We start from the raw sequence: 18224 nt of genomic DNA on the forward strand, positions 1-18224 counted from the left end.
GCTATGGTTTTTGTGCAGACATTCATGGCAGTCTTTCTAATGCAGCTGCTAATGTTTTTAGTTTTTTTTTAACTCAATATCTGTTTTCTATTGTTTACCAAACTGTTGTGCCCTAAACTCATTTTTTAAAAATTTTTTTTGTGTCTCGTTTTTGGTTTATTTGTGACGTAAAACTATTTTAATGACACACTACAACACTGTATTTTGGTCATGTTTGGTGTGTTTGTCATAGACAGTCCCTTTTTTAAAAACAACAACAACAATACAATCCATTTAATTCAAAACTGTAACAGAGGAGACTAGTCAAAACACATTCATAATGTTCTGTCTCAGTAATACAATGGTCTCTTTTTTATTAGCTGCTTATGACAGAGAGCCTATTGTTGTTTTCATTTCCTCCTTATGTTAGTTAGTTTGTGTTTTCAGGATAGAGCTGACTCATTGCTACAGAAAATTAAATTGATATCTTTAAAACACTGATAATACAATATTGCCTTTATTTCATAAAACTACATGCTTTTAATCTTCTAGTAGCACTGAGGTTACGCACATCAGGAAAAAATAACATGACAACACCACTATGTTCATTTAAATACATTTGTTTATTCCTTGTTGGCATTTCTGTTACATTTCTGTCTTTGTGTTGTGAGCTGAGGCGATAGGATCCACCACGGACTGAAAAGTGGTCAATGTTGGATACAGAGGTGACAAAGCAGTAACTTGTTATTTGGTGACTATCGGGCTAACTGATCAGTCTCTTGTTCTCAGGCATGTTAGCGGAGAAAATGACACCTTCCTGGGCAGAGCTCGTGGAAATTATAGTGATTACATTTTGTTAAAATGAGACTGCGTGATAGTAAGTTGTAATTGCACAGCCTTTGTCTCTTTCTACATACATACAATAGGACGCTCATCAGTTTTATCTCTTACCTTTCTCCATTAAATAGTGAGTTGGGTTGCAGGTGGCTTAGAAGGCCTCCTTGTATTTGGTTCAGCCTCTTTACAAAAAAAAAATCATTAGTTCCACCATTAACCTGGAATAAAATCTCAGTAAAAGGGTGGTCTAACAAGAATATTCTGTGGCCATCAGCTATGCTCAGGAAATAAATCTTGTTAATTTGTCTAGGGACCTTCAGAGTTAATATGCTGGCAGGCTTGTGAAGCATCACTTTTTAAATCCATGTTTATCTCATATATTCTTTCATTGTGACCCAGACTGTCTTATTGTCCCAAATATAACAAAATGAATGCACTGTCTTCTCTTCATCTATGCGTGTGTGCAAACGTTTTTTAAATCCGTATGTGTGCATGCTGTCAGATTTGCAGAAATGGGTCAAAGATTAATTGATGGTATCTATGATGAGGAAGACAACATGCTGTTCTCTTGTTTTGAGCAGAGGAGTAACCTGACAAGGAAATGAAAAAAAATGTGGCTTTTTCAGACAGGAAATTACCAGAATAGGCAGTACACAGCTGTATAAAAAGAAAAAAACTAGATCAAAAGACACAAGCCCTGTCTAGTTGAACCTCAGATTTTTATACGTTCACAAAGCTGAGTTATTGTGCTATAAAGTCATTAGTGTGATAATGACCTCTAATTGGCCTCATCCTGCAGGTTAGTCCCATCCATCTCGCGCCAAAATTACAGAGGTTCATCACTGGGAAAAAAGCTAAATTAGATTTATCTCTCTAATGTCACACAGGATCATTGTAGTATGATGGCTTTCATTGGCTACTCAAAGGCAGTATGGGGTTGTTGACCTGCAAAGTTGAGGTCAGGGCGTCTGTTCATGCATGTTAACTTCTCATTTTATATTGACCCCACCCTCATAGCTGCTTTGAGCATGAACACACACACAGTTTCGGGTGACCTGGTTCAGAGGAGCACCCGATTTGTAGTCAGCAAAGCACAAACAATCAACACTGCAGGAACAATTCAGAGATGTGAATTATTGCTCGCTCACATCTGCAGCATAAACACAACAAGATGCACAAAGACAGAGAGCAGATGGTTTGTGGTGACAGCACCTTCGTCTTGCATCCCAACACTAGAATGCACATTAAAAAAATAATCAAATACAGTATTCTGGCCAGACAGCTAGTTTCACAAACATAAAAAAATATTTTTAAGTTGATTATTCTGGCTGCATTCACAGACAAAAAATGTTTAAAAACGTCAGTCATCATGTCAACATGGCTTGAGTTGGGCCTCTCACTTTTTAAAATTCTGTCTGGTTTGGTACACCCTTATAAATAAACATAGCCCTAACCGTCACATCTATAAAGGACTTTATGAAAATTAATTTGAGTCCACTGTTGAAGGGAGTGTAATTATTTTTGGGGGGAGAGTAAACACTAAACATCGGCCATTTTGACGACAAGTAACCATTGTGAGACAATAGTGCAATGTCATATAGTCAGTAACTAAGTAATTTGCAAGAGGAAGAATGTGTTATTTCTTATTTCACACAGTAATTAACAACAAACAACATCTTAAATTCATAATGCACCTTTTTTATTATGAATATGATCAAATTAATTCAGATTTATTATGATTAGAGAGATTGTAGGAATTCTTAAAGAGTCCATAAAAAACCGAACGCTGGATGAAACATAAAGCTCCACCCTCTACTCATCATAACTTGTGTATAGTCCCTAACCCCACACTGAATAGACAGTAGATATTTGGTAAGTTCCTTTCCCTTTCACGCATCGTCTGTTTGAATCATCACAACTTCATAGTGTGACAGAGAAGATCAGTCACAGCGATAATTTAAATGGTGGAAACTGAAATAACCCTTCGGGTTTTGGATGACCACTACAACCTGCAGAAAAGCAACCAACTTCATGTTTATATTTTTGTTCATTTATTTAGATCTGAATGAGCCTGACTGGTTGGCAGCAATGGTTCATTGTGCAAAGATTAGACTTCCTTGCAGGACTCTATGGTAATAATCATCAGAGTTTTTCCTTAGGATGAAAGTTGAGACTGTTGAACTGCAAAAATTACATTACATCTTGGAAACAAGGAAAAATGCGTGTAGAACAACAGAACTAAGAACAGACTTTCCATCTGTGCGTGCAGCCTAGTGTTGACATGAATCATGTTCTCATAGCGAGTGTGTTGTTCGATAGCAAATAGATTGCCACACATTGGTGCTGCATTGCAACAGTGTACAGAGTAAACATTTCTTCTCATGTTGCTAATCTCTCTCACTGAGTTACAGTCAAAGCAGCCGGCAATGAAAAATATTATCCAGTAAAACACTGAGCTAAGAACAGGCATCTCCATAAATCCACGGTGAAGGCGGAAAGCTGCAGAGAAGAAACAATAACCCAGAGAGAAATACCATTATACAGTTGTTCTGTCCTTGCAGTCTTTAGGAACATGTTCAATCCTCATAAAGATAAAGTGTTTTAGTGCAGCTGCTTCCGTCTAATTAGTAAATCATATTTGGATTGTACAGTATACACTATGGTTGACAACTGTGTTAGTTTTATCAGATAAATGTATACAATACAAGTAGCAGGTGGCAAAAATGCTATTTACATTATTAAATTACATTAAATGTGATGTTTGTAACTGAACAGATGGTATGGTAATGCACCTCACATGTGTTTTCCTCCTTTAAATGGTTTAAATCTACTCTGATTCAGTCAGAACATACAGTAAGTAACATAACATCAGTGTTAGAGAATCAAGCAACATAAGATAACTTCTTTTTAATTAATTAGATCGGTGACTTATGTGCTATGCACGCTAATGAAATTAGCTCAAGAAGCAATCTCACAATCTACTACTTTCATTAATGTCTCAATTAATTTATTTCATTTCACGTCTGTCCTGAATTTGATGCTTCTTTTGACACATTAGTCTTCATTGGAAAAAAATGAGTGGGTTGCCTCCAATTTCATGCTTCACTGGACTGAACTGCAAAGTCATATAAGCTACCCTGATTGCGAAGAAAGAAGAATTACATTTAAAGGCTCCTGAAAAAAAATGCACCCGTGATGCATTATATTAGTTTTTCCGAATTACAAACAGAACCTCCAACAGAGAGTGGGACTTTGTTATCGACACAAGAAGCAGCAATGCAGCATTTTAATCGTAGTATAATAAGTGGAAGAACATTTTTGAAACTTAAATTACAAGTCGTGAACATTGTTCGGTCGGTATTAGGCTTAATCTTAGACATCCAAAGCTACACTGCTGAAAAAGAATGGATATCTTTTGTCATGCATAACTTCGATCCAGAGTCCATCTGGTCTTTGTATTAAAACAAATATGTGCCTCCACCTGACTGCAACTACGTCCAGAGAAATAGAGTGTAGCAGTGTAATAAAACACAACTGTAGATTACCTAAAAACCTTCAAAGTATTTTTGGTGACAGCTCTCAAGTTGTTATCACACATCTCGCTGCAAAGTGAACTCTGCAGGAAACCCTGATAAAAGCTGAGCTACAGGAAATAAAGGGTGATGCACAGTATGCTGATAGGCAGTTTGCAGATTCACTGCGTATACATAATTCTTGCTGAGTAATAAACAAAAAGCAAACAGAAGTTCTGTAGCTCTGTATACACTAATAAAAGTGTTTACATTGCCAAGGCAAAAAAAAAAAAACCCAAAACAATGCAGTTTAATGTTTGCAGCTGCAGGACACACACATACCAACACACACACGCACACAGAGCGAAAGCAGCACCAGGAGATGGATGGTCGTGTTGTGTTACAAAATCTCTCAAAGGTAATTTAAATGTGGCTTTTTCATTTGTCACCTTCTCAGGGGTTGATGTGGTCTGTTCTGTCGCTCTAATCCAAGGCTGTAAACAAAAAGCCTGTCAGGAAGAGGGAGGCTGAGGGTGGCATTTTCATTTATTACCACAGACACCTATTTTGGTGCACATACATATAGTATATGTGTGTGTGAAAGGGTGGGACATTCTAACAGAGTGCTAAATGAGTGGTAAATAAGTGATAAATGACAGAGTGAATGTTTTCAGTTTACACACTGCCAAAGGAATGGAAAGCCCTCCTCCTTTAAGCATTAACTTTGAAACATGAAGATCCCATCGTAGCTCCGTCCTTCTCTATTTCACAGTAAATGCTTCTGCTCTCATGTCTCATTCCAACACACGGCTTCAGCAGACAGAAACCATTCAACGCTGCAGCTATTTATACAAGTTGAATGTCTGCCAAAGTTATGGTGAAAAACAAAAACACAGTTGGTCGTTGCTTTCTTTCTCCACTTGGCTTGGATCTAGTCAAAAGTTGACTCTTTCTCAGCAATTAATCACTCTAACGGAAACTTGAAGATGGAGTCACTTCCTTAAGTGGTAAAGAGAAAGAAATCAGCCCACACCCTGTTTATTCACGCATTAATCATTGTAGAAGTGGGAAGAACAAAGAACTTCTAATTCCACGGGTCAACCCCATTCGCAGGTGTCTCGCTTATGCAAATTTATACAATCTTGTAGATATAAGAGTTCTTAATTTAGTGGAGCAAATTAACACAAATTCTGTGTTGAAAAGTTATAAATGGTGGGTTACAACAGGTTAGAAATTATAAATCTTTTTTCTGTAGGATTTATCAAGGATAAAGCATACAGTCTGCTCAAAGTATAGTCAGGGGGTTGAAAATTAACTTAGGCGTGATGAAAAAAAATTGCTTGCATTCTTATTTTCATTCCATAAATACTAACTGGAGTCCAGAAATCCATGCAGATGGTTAATATCACTGGTGGCCCCAGGATAGGCCCTTATATGCCTCTAGTCCATCCACCTTTCATTCAATCTGTTTGGGAGACAAACCTGTTCATTTATTTATATCTCTATTTACTGTACGGCCACCATCTGACATTCACCACTGCCTATGGCCATTACCAGTAAATGAGGCAACACATTAATCAGGATTTAAATGGCATCAGGACCTAAGAGTATAAACACCATCGGTAGCTGTAGAAAGTTCTTCAACTGTTAGAGAAAGGAGTCTTTTTTTTTCTTTATATTTTATTAGAAGTAGTTGAGAGTTGAATCACTGTTTTTTTTTTTTTAAAGCAAAGACGGATTATAATTCCCCTCTGTGCTGACTGGAGGTCTACAGGGACTTTTCTGCTGAATGGTACAGATTCTTACACACTAATTAAATCCACACAAGGACAGTAATGCATTACATTTCTTCCCATAGGGTTACACAAAGGTAATAATTCAGCTCAGGCCTTGACTGCTTAATTCACATAATAAATTCTGCCTTAAGTCCCAGAGTTAAGTCTGTCTTCCAATAGAAAATTTTGGTTAACCAAATAGGCCATTGGGTCAACCCCAACATTCAACCTTTAACCTTTTCAAACATGTCAAATAATAAGTTGAATACCCTCTGTCAGTGTTTCTCTCTGTCTTTGTCAGGATCAATAAGACAGACAAACAAAATGACTCCCATGAGACAAGATTTCTGCCAAGTAAAGAAAATCAGTCAGTCAGCCCTCTCTCATTGACTGCAGTACCAGGGCGTGGACATTATTTTCATTACCATTAATGCCATGCAGGGAAATGTTAACTGATTTGTAGTGGTGACATATCGGGACATTCCTACTGAGAAACATAATAGCACGGTGTAATAAGCTCCAGCTTCACATGTCAAAATGTAAATTTACATGCTAAAAAAAATTCCTGTGTCATACGCAGTACTGCATGTGTTACATTGGTCAGACCCCATGACATCCTTTTTTATTTATCTTTTGTATATGTTAAGCTCCGTCTGGAGGCCACAGCCCGAACATTGTTGAATAGTACAGTAAAGTGTTTTTATAACCTCTTCCTCTGTCTGAACTTTATCAGGGGCGAACTGAAAGAACAATGACTCGTATAACCCGTTCAATAAATGCTTATTCTATATAAGGCCTTCGTTTGAACTATACAAAATAGTTTTGTGCTGTTTATCTCAACCGCATGTAATAAGATTTGGATACTTTCCACTTGCAACATACTTGGCCTCTATAGTTGCATGGCAGTGCAAACAGTGTGGGATTTATGGTCTTACTCGTAGTCATACACCCATTTTTGGGTGGACCTCACCCACAGTCCCCTGGGGACATATACCATAGACCCAATTAGTGGTTCAGGCTCTGAATTAATCCTAAGGGGAATGTCTTTGTTCCATTGAGTTAAATAAAGATATGATTGAACTGGACAATAATTACTTGAATCAGATATTAAATAGTTCAGACGTAGCAGGACAGTAAGCAGCAGAGAAATACTGTTTTTTTTTCTGCGTATCACATTCAATTTGAAATGATTTCTTTGATGATGTCATTGCCCATTTGTCTTCTATAGAAGAAGCTTAAGAGTGAGATTGAAAATTAAGACTTGCATCAATAGATAAAAGTATAATATGAGTGTTGATCAGCCATTTTTACATGAAATAGGGTCAACACGGGCTTTACCAATGATAAGTTTCCGTTCCATTCAGATTAAACGAGTCAGGGTGCTGCCGTGGTGCATGTTGGCTCTCTGCTGCAATAAATGGAATGGAACCTTAATTAATATCATTGGGAACACCTGCGCTGACCCTACTATTTCATGTCAAAATGGCTGCTGTGAAAATGGTCCATTGCTGCACTCTCTGTACTGATTTCTCAGTGTTGGTATTACATTAAGTTGTCAAAAAATATTTTTTGACTCATAATGGCTGATGGCTCTGCTGCAGGTGTTCAATGCTGTCTAAAAGTGTTAAATGAACTCTGCTGGCTCTCATAGATTTTACTGTGTAGGAATTTAGTAGTAGTAAAACTACTGGAAACAGGTGGACTTAATAACAGTAAGGACATGTCAGTTTCTTGAAGTCTCCTTAAAACAGCGACCGTGAAGCCAGCATGCACAATAACAGGACCTCCCATAAGTGGAATGCTGGTATTAATACACCTGTGAGTTTCCTGCTATGACATTTCAAAATGTCAGCTGCGCAACCTGGCCACTGTTCAACATTTTGCAAAATGAAATACTCTAATTCAGACGATAACTTCAGTCTAATATCTATATGCTAAATGTGAATCCATGGGGTGAAGAGTTATCTCAGCAAACTGGAAGAGAGTGTAACAGACAGCCCTACTCCACCTGGCCAAGAAATAGTTCTTCATTCAGAACACATAAAACTACAATGTGTTGTTTATACAGTTCTGATTGTGACGTTTAGATGTAAGTCTGAAATTTGTGTTGCCTTCTTCCCCCTGATGTTAAACTGAGCTCATCGGCTGTTAGCTCCAGTTTCATAAGACATGAGACTGTCATCAATCATCTAACTACCAGCAAGAAATGGAATACATGTTTTCGTGTATTTTATTTTTTTTAAAACATGTCGGTGTGGTGTTTATCTCAGTTGGTAGAGCAGAAGCCCAGGGTTCGAATCCGACCTGTGGCTCTTTCCTACATGTCATTCCCCATCTCTCTCTCCATCCCCACATTCCTGTCACTCTTCAGCTGTCTCTATCAAAATAAAGCTTGAAAAGGCCAAAAAAAAAAAAAACAATATAAATATAACACCAGTAAAGTAAATTGACATTTCAGAGAACAAGTGAGAGAAAGCATTTAAGGTTCTCTCATTTCCTCTCATGCTCCTGAAACCTTTCCCCAGAGGAGCAACGTCTCCAGGTATTGTTCCTCAGAGTTTACAGGAAAATATAGTCGGAGGAGGGAAGTACAGTTTGGGTCATCAGGCCAACATCACAACACTCCATGACGAAGAAAAGTGGGAATTTGTGTGGAGGGAAGATAGATTTATTGTAACAGTGCTTGACTAAACAGAGTGGTTTACAATATCTAGGACATGTAGGGCAGGATCCCAGACAGTTAGAGGGTTATCCAAATGTGAAATGGTTCTGCCTGGGAGTGTCAGGATACAGGAAGACAGATGTCACAGGCTGAGGAAACCAGTAATGATTAATCGAACATGCAGCCTCCTACTTTCCAAAACAGGGCACAGGACAGCAATTATATTCACATTACATATAGGACATGTAGCATAAACCAGATGGAGTCAAACAAGTGCAGTAGTCGATTAATATTAAAGAGTTTGGGATGTAAAATCATCATCCTCAGATGATACCACAGCTCATCACGCACCATTTGATCAAACATCAAAGTATAATCAATTTTTCACTTATGTAATCTGTTTTGAAGTATAAGCAGAGACATTTAGTCCCTTCAAACGGAAAGGTAAAACTAAGTTCACAATGGGTGCAATGTTCAGCCTACCCCACAAGCTAGATTGCACACAACATACTGACCATTTTTCTGTTTTTAGAGCCTTATCAGGAGCGAGGCTAAACATGTTGGGATTGTCCTGTACGTTGCAAAAGTGATAAGGCCACGGGGGTCACTAAAGTCACATGATTCAAATGGGAACAAAAATGCGCGGGGTTGGTACAGTGTTGACATTTTCACCTCGCTGATGCAAGGGGGTAGGCTGAAAATGGAAATGGCGTGTGGCAGAGGTGCGTTCTGTCAAATTGAGAGCAATGTGTGCATATGATTGTGATGTTTCTTGGGCAGGTCGAGAGGTCATCAAAACATTTGAATTCATTCTGAGATCATAAATATCCATGATCATACAAACATAGCAAGATATTGTACACTGTCATGCAACAAAGTGTTATAGTGCGACAAGAGAGTCAGAGAATCATCACAATCTGTAGAAATCATGGAGTAATGAATATCTATAGTACATTTTATGGTAATCTGCCCTGAAAATATTGATAATTTCCCTGGAACCTTCGTGAGGAGGGGAAACCATAGACTGTATAGAACATAGACAGGTTTCTAAAGAGCTCAGAGTGCGGTGGTTCTGGCTGCTGCCAATGCAAATTGGAAATCCTGCCTCCATCGGCTTCCAGCTAATCAGAAAATGAACAAAGACATGGAGCACTGGTGGAGCTGAGGCAGGCTGAATGAGGCCTGATTGCTCAAACAAGCCACCTGTCACTTCAATCCTTAATGTAATTTGAACAGATGAGTTACATTCAGCCTCGGTACACTTGTCATGAACAGGTAAATTAGCTATAGAGACCAAAACTGTTTTTTGTACCAGGCTGTAAACATGTTTATTTCTGCTGTGAAGTCAGACATTTTAATCGTTTTGTAGCCAGCCTCAAGTGGATGTTTGAGGAACTGAGGTATTTAGCACTTTCCCGTTGGCTTCACTTCACAGCTGCAGAAGTGAAGGGCAACATAAATCTTTAACAGTGAAAAAGCAAACCATAGAATATTTGTATGAATGCTGAGTATTGAGATGCAAGCATGTGGATTAACTGGTTATTAGTCATATAGATAGTTGTGAGAGAGCCCATTGTGACGTAGCTACTGTACGTGGATGAAGCACAGTGCCTGAAGTGTCTGCATTCTGCTCTGGAAACTATCACCACAAACACGCTTGTAAGCTCCCGTAGAGAACTAAAGACACCTACTTATCTCAAAGGCCTGTTTATGATCCATGCTCTATCATAATAGGGGGGGGGCAGTAGCTCAGTCCATAGAGACTTGGCTTGGGAACCGGAGGGTGGCCGTTTCAAGTCCAGCATGGACCCAAAATATGGAAGATAGACTGGTAGCTGGAGAGGTGCCAGTTCACCTCCTGGGCACTGCCGAGGTGGACTGGCACTGAACCCCCCCAGCTGCTCGCAGGGCACCGGTCTGGCTGGCTGCCCATCACTCCACCATCTCTCTCCCCACAGTTGCATGTCTATGAGCCTTTTACTTGTACTGTATGTGTGTTTGTGGTTAAAAATCCATGTAAATAAAAACTGAGTGAAAAAAATAATTGTTTGTGAGGGGATTAATAAAGTATATCTTCTTCTCATAATGGTTATATTATTTACAAGTCTGGCCTTCCACTGCACTGTAGTTGAACTTTTGTGTTCAGCTCGTGATTATTATCACAGAGGACTCCACTAAAAACATCACACAACAAGAACTGCCTGAATCTACTTATCTACTGATGACAAATGACTCAAAGACTCATCATTTAACTGCAGTAATCTGGAGTGAGTGTGACAGGGACCAAAGGTCAGGGACAGTAAAGCAGTAAATATTGAATGAAAAATTCTCCATCTACAACTTGTTAGACCACACAGAGAGTTTTGTGTTTTCAGAACTCATAACTTACAGTCTGTGTAAAGTAAGAATAAATATGCGCTCTGCGCGCGTCAGACCAAAAAGGAAAGTGTTATTAACTAGCCAGCCAGATTTGAATGATTACAAGTTTATGAAATCAGGTGTCAAAATTGGGTAAAAATGAGGAGTTTCCTCAGCCCCAGGTCTGTGGGTGTGTGTCTGCTGAAGCTACGCCCACTGCAGGGAGCAGTTAAGCAGCCATTTTGAAGCGACTGATGTCAGATGTGTTCAGAAAATGACATGACTGAACACTCTGAGTGAGATTAGTTAATCTCTATCTCTCTGCTAGGAGTGCAGGGGTATGCTCAGGGTGACTTCAGTGTGTCATCGAGCCACCCTTTAGGAACACCCACAAAATCCTGGACAGAAAACTGATGGTTTAACCTCTAACTCCACATTTCAGTAATATATCATTCAAAGTCTTTTCCCGTTTTCAGCTATTTTCCAAGTATTTTGAAAGAAATCTCAGAATTGCCTTTACACAGACTTTAACTTGTTGTCCGGTGTGTTTTATATGTCTGTAAAACATTTACAATCTGTTTGCATGTGATGTGCAGTTTCGTTTAGATCTGTCTGGAACTTACCAGCGCTCTCACTTTATATAGGACAATGGTGGTCTTACTTTTTAAGTAAACAGCTCAGCTTATGCTTGTATACAAAAACGTATGTCTATAGATAGACTCAGTGCAAGCAGGACTGAGGCACAAAGAGACGCAGAAAAAAAACATTTACATTCAAGTCAAGTAGCTGATCTGTTCACCAAACAGAGAATATGATGATAGCATTCCAGTACCAACACAGAGCTCTGTATTTGTTTAGCTACAACATAGATAACATGTCAGTCTGTCTAAAATTTTGAATACTTTGAATATACTTCAATACACTATTTAAATAACAGAATGCTCTCTGTGAATGTGACAGTCTTTGCATAGAAATACATGAAGCATAAAAACATTTTTTTTGTCTTGTCTAACCTTTAGACATTTATAATTGTAACAGTCCATAAACAACTAAATATTTTTGATTTTTTTATGTATCTGCAGGGACTTAACCACTCTTACATTTTTATGTCAAACCTGTTGTGCAACAAAATAACACAGGAGGAGCAAGAGGAACCATGAAAGTCAATCCTCACAATAAATCATAGATATAAACTGAGGTCAGTTTAACTTTTTCCTCTGTACAGAGTCAAAGAGAGCATTGTCTATTTTAAGATGTACTACATGTTTTATCTCAGCACAATGCTTGCATTGCATTAGTTACTTTACTACTTATACTTTTAAGATGAACACCTTTTTCAAAAAATGTAAAGCTAAAACTAAAAGTTAAGAAAAAAAAGTCTCTGCTTCTGTTTGCAGCTTCTCATGCTGCTGCAGGGACAATGTGTTCAAACTCTCGGGAGCTCTCAGCACTCTCGTCAGACAGGCTGTCTGATTGGCTGAGCACTGACCATGATGTCATCACTGCATGTTATAAGGGCTCTGACAAATAGCCTGGGAGACACATTAGAAGAAACACAGCTCAACTGAGGGGCTGAGTGAGTGAGGCACACGGAGATTAAGAAAAAACAGACAGTAGAAAGAAAGGACATGTGACAGTGAATACTTACAGGAACTACCTGAACTGTAACATTTCTACTTTGTATGGGAGACAGAAAACAAGACAGCTACCTGTGGAGGTTTGTACTTTTATTTTTTGTTTGGTTAGTTTCACATGTTTTATGAGATGTGCTTGCTGAAGCCTGAACAGGATGGCATGAGTTTGTTTTGTGGTGTTGCTGACGTAATTTTTGTTCTTCTTTTTCTGTCAAACTAAAAGTAGAAATGGTAACAGATAGTATATGCATATAAAGTTAGCACTAACACATTTGCACTGATGTGTCTGTGGTTGGTTTATTTTTTATCAAGCTGCTTTTAAAGACTTAAATTATGAACTTCACCTCCTTGTATGTGTTTGTGTGTCTGTGTTATCCACATATGGTCTCTTCAGATGGGAAGTACAACCCCCCCAGTGTACCTCAATGGGAGTACAGAGATGTCAGACACGTCAGACCAAGCTAAGCAAGAGGAGGGTTTCAGTGAGGCAACAATGATCCTGCTGGGCATGATCATGTCCTTGCTCGTCTTTTGCATTGTCTTTGGTAACATCCTGGTCATAATAGCAATTGCCCGCTTCCAGCGTCTCCAAAATGTCACCAACTGTTTCATCACATCCCTGGCCTGCGCCGACCTGGTCATGGGTCTCATTGTGATTCCTTTTGGTGCCTGTAACAACATCTTTAAGACTTGGCACTTTGGTCGTTTCTGGTGTGACTTTTGGACTGCCACCGATGTGCTCTGTGTGACTGCAAGCATTGAGACCCTTTGTGTCATAGCTATAGACCGTTATTTGGCCATCACGTCTCCCTTGCGCTACCAGTCGATGCTGACAAAGGGTAGAGCTCGCATTGTGGTTGTGCTGGTGTGGGTGATTGCTGCCTTGATATCTTTCCTGCCCATCCACATGGAGTGGTGGATTTCAGATGATGTAAGCGCCAAGAACTGCACTAAAAACAGCAACTGCTGTGAGTTCAACACCAACATGGAATACGCCATCACCTCCTCTATCATCTCCTTCTACATCCCTTTGGTTATCATGGCGTTTGTCTACAGACGCGTTTTCCTGGAAGCCAAGCGCCAGTTGAAGAAGATTAACCAAAGTGTTGGACGTTTCCATAACAACGACAACAGCAACCTCAAATCTCTCGAGGCCAACAATGGACGTGGCAATAAGAAAGCCAAGTTTTGCCTGCGGGAACATAAAGCCCTAAAGACATTGGGCATCATTATGGGGATATTTACTCTGTGCTGGTTGCCCTTCTTTCTGCTCAATGTGGTGGTAGCCATATGGAATAATCTCAAAAGTGACCTCGATCTCACCTTCAAGATAATGAACTGGATAGGTTATGCAAACTCTGCCTTCAACCCGCTCATATACTGCCGGAGTCCTGAGTTCAGGTATGCCTTCAAGGAAATCCTCTGCATGAAGAGCAACCGACTCAGCAACACAGGGCCTGTGAATGGATACATCTACAGCAGGCACAGCTGGCTGAGTGAGCAACAAGGAAGGAGTAAGGGCAGCTATGAAGACAGTGATGCCAACGAAGGGTGTCTGGAGAAAGGAGCAGAGGTGTGCAGTGTTGAGGACAGAGCAGTGGACCCCAATGGGAATTGTAGCTTACCGACTGTAACAACTGCCCTTTAAACTGGGATCCCTGAGACTTCTGTCAACAGGGTGACTCAGACATGTTTACACTGCTATCATAAACTTTTTTCCAATTGACTAATGAAGGTAAGACCAGTCAAACCGACTGGTGGAGTCTCTGGAGACTGCTTTAAAGAAGCTGAGGAAAGTGTTTCTCTTCCTCCATCAGCGTGGTGAATAAATACTGTAGGTATATCACTTGCCCTTTTGTTACATTTGTCATGTTTAATTTCCATCTACCTCAGCACACCTTTTTTAATGTTTGTTTCTTGACTATCGAAAAGTAGTTCACATAAACTCACTGTCCACAGTGGACGGTGTGTCAGCTGTTCTGTTTCCTTTACTGAATGGACTGTGCATTATATAATTGCTAATTATCTGGCTCTAATTGAATTTGTGGTTCTTGGCAGAAGATCTCACGGCTTACTAGCATAAAAATATTTTTGAAATTCAGAGTGAACGTCGAGGTTGTAAATTCCATTCTCTCATGCCAATTCGGCATGGATAAAGAGAACTTCATAAAATGGACAGGAGTATGGAAGGATCAGACTTCATGCCTTTTTGGTGCTTTGTTTGACGAGATACATTCCAAATCAAGCAAAATTATAATTTGGCTTTGTTTTGTTCCCTTTTTTTCTTTTCTTCCTCTTTTTTTAAGGATTGTCACGGTGTGAAAGATGATCAACAGCAGGTGTGGCAGAACCTGTCTCTCTTTCTCTCTGCTCACTGCTCAGCAATGTGAGGCGCTGCTCCCTGCTCTAGTGTTTTTACAGCCTGTTGCACGGCCGGCCTGTTGCCAGCAGATAATACCAGAGATTATAAACTTATCTACGTCTCACTAGTGCAAGATGAGGAACGCCTGGGGCCATCTTCTGCTACTTCTGCTAGTCACATGATAAAAAAGTTTTGTAAATATTGTATCATCCGTTCTATTATCAGCCCTGAAGATATCTTCTATCTGTGAGTGCACAGCAGATATCGTTGTGATTAATGTGATTTACCCTGGGTTGACCTTTAAAGCTTGCAGGTGTTAAAATGCAGAAATCAAAATGCAGGATGTTGCACACTCAATACCATAATATGCACTCAATCCATGAGTTCACTTGCAACATCTATACTGGTATTTGATGCATTTAATAGCTGACAAACTATTCGTCTCCGGTCCCCTTCATGCGCCAATGGCAAAATTAATAGTTAACACAAGCCATGGCTGTTTATTAGATTTTGTGGTTGCTGTGTTTCAGCATCGACAGTGTTTACTGAAACCAGAGACGCTGTTCCTTATGGCACAAGGGTACAAACCACACACATAATAATAAACAGTGTGCCGAAATAGCCAAGTGATAACAAAGTTCCAGGCCTGAGACTTGGTCGCAGTGACTACTAAGGCCGACGAACGGAGATGAGAAAACAGTGCACCTTGGTCACGCTGCCCACTGACATTTCCCAGAGTCTCCTCGCTGTAAACGGATGTCTCGATCTGAAATCAGTCAGTCCACTGAGCAGCACCTCAGCTGTTCCAGTTGTTTCAGTCGGTTCTAAGTCAGTCTACTTTAGGCACTTATTAGTGTGCAGTCTCCAGGAAGCTGAGCCTGGCCAAAAAAACACAATTAAATCCCTTATCTCTGCCAGATGCCGGATCTCTCTATCTCTTTAGCTGGAGCATCAGATAGCTCCGTTTGTAAAACAACACAGGAATATATTAACAATTTACAAAAATCCCAATTTGCAGGTTGTGATGAGGTCTAATAGCCTAACCTGAAATGAGACTGGCTTCCTTATCACCAGTCTTCGCAGACTCAGAATGTCATTTTTTGACTTAGGCAAACATTAATGGAAAATGAGCACTTAGCATGCCTGGCTTGAATTGGAAAATTTCCACACTTTTCTTTCCACACTTTCCGAAACGCTTGCAAGATCATTACTTTCAGCAGGAGTAATGGAGTTGTTGGTGCAGATGTGGCACCCTTTCTCTTAGTCTGTCTGGCGATCTCTAGTTTGTTCTGATCAAAGTGACAGCATGCTAAATGTGGCTACTGCAGTCAGGAGGGGGAGCAGGGCTCCTCTGCCAGTCTAAATCGGTGTTAGTGACCTGTGTATTAGTGCATGTTGCGTTGCCTCTGGAGTAAGGTCGGCTGACATTGCCGAAACTGTGAACTTTGTTCCCTCAGAGGAATCTCTATGTACTGTATTGCTAGGTTTGGTCAGCACTGTATTTACAGACCTTAGAAATGGACGTAAATACGGTGTCATCATACGTCAATGTTCGCCATGTGAAAAACAAGCTTTCCAGTATGTTGATCTTTTTTCTGTTTTTATTGGTCATGGATTTACAGCAAAGTAAATGCAGGGGTTGAATGTCATAACACATGTTCTCCAGGGTTTCTCTTTTCAACATTTTCACTGTACAGCATGCACAAAGCACAAAACGGATAAAGATTCAAGACCAAGATTTTTTTCGATATATTCACTCAGAATGAATTGAATCATTGATAAATTGATGAGTCACTGCTGGATTAAAAAAAAAAAAAGTCTGTATTTAACACAACTGTCATTTTTAGAAGTTATCACTTGCATGTCTGCTATATATTTGTGGTGATGTGTTTGTGGACTGTAGTTCCCTTTCCCTTTTCAAAGTGATCTGTTTTAGTCCAAGTGAAGTAGGTTGTGAACTATATATTCACACTGCTCCCTCCTGGCAGTGGCCTCTCCTTGCACCTCAGCTGTCTCAGAATTATTCATGGTTACTGTTTCATCAATACACCTGTATAATAAGGAATGTAAATCATGTCTTCTCATGCTGGAGGACACAACACAGTTATGTGCAATGAGTCTTGAATGATTAGCCGACACTACAAACATTCCAAGTAAAGCTGATGGGTTGGAACCATAAACCACATCTACTGATGCATATAATGAACATTCAGTTCTCACACTGAAATCTGGCCCGTCTACTCGCTGGTCTGGTTATACCAACTCTGCAAACATTAAAGCTTCTTTAATACTTTGTGCCAAACACATCAACGCTCACGTGGGCTCATGCTAATGCTGTCCTCGCTGATCCGTTCTTGTTCCGATTTAATAAAAGTCACTTTGCACCCCAAAAACAGATGATCTGATCTTAAACAGCACTGTATAGCACTTTCATGAAACATTTGTAACCTTTTTAACATTTGAATCCACATTTGAGTTCATGAGCTATAAACAATTAATGGCTGGAGAGTTTTTTTTAAACTCTTGTACCATATTTTTGTGGAAGTCCTCCTTCCTGTTTGCAACTAAAAATGAGAAACAAACGCTCAGCATAGATGTTGTTGAAGGTGTACTGTTCTGATAAATAGATGTATGTGAATGTGAATTTTCTATGAAATTTAAATATTGCTTTAGCCGTCATATGAAAAGTAAACCTATTGTATGTGAACTATTTTTCATGGCCGGAGTGAAAAAAAAAGAAAAAAGTTGTCACTCAAGCTGAATGTTTACTAAATGTTTGCAAGCTATTTTCGCACAAGTTTTCGTCACTGTTAAGGTAATGAAGCCTGTTACAACATGTGGTATACTGTGGTATTTATGAAAAAAAAAAAAGCAAGTGTATGTGCTGTAACATTTGTATTGAAATAAATTATGTACATGTGGCATGTTATGTCCTCATCGCCGTGTCCTTAATGATCAATGCACAGTGAGAGGTAGAGGCAGACCCTATACTTACCCTATAAGTCCGAAATATACAAGCAATCAAAAGAATAAGTCATGAGACATATGAATGCATCGAGCCTGCGTGCTGACAGCAGTTAGCTCTATTTCAGTATGGGAAAAGCA

General features: G+C 39.4%; 1 protein-coding gene across 2 annotated transcripts; it reads left to right on the top strand.

The window, feature by feature from the left end:
* The first annotated feature begins 12676 nt into the window (after positions 1–12676).
* On the top strand, positions 12677–18056 carry adrb2a (adrenoceptor beta 2, surface a). 2 transcript variants are annotated; one of them, XR_002042539.2, is made up of 3 exons: positions 12677–12840; positions 13152–14591; positions 15064–18056. XR_002042539.2 is itself a non-coding variant. In XM_010737523.3 (2 exons), exon 2 carries the CDS (start codon positions 13152–13154, stop codon positions 14403–14405), a length of 1254 nt encoding a protein of 417 aa, XP_010735825.1. In that variant the 5' UTR covers positions 12677–12840; the 3' UTR covers positions 14406–18056. The 2 variants fall into 2 exon arrangements, 1 of the variants encoding a protein (XP_010735825.1); XM_010737523.3 differs by having other exon boundaries at positions 13152–18056.
* Positions 18057–18224: the final 168 nt, after the last annotated feature.

The sequence above is a fragment of the Larimichthys crocea genome, chromosome I (genome assembly GCF_000972845.2).
Source record: "Larimichthys crocea isolate SSNF chromosome I, L_crocea_2.0, whole genome shotgun sequence".
Taxonomy (NCBI): Eukaryota; Metazoa; Chordata; class Actinopteri; family Sciaenidae; genus Larimichthys; species Larimichthys crocea.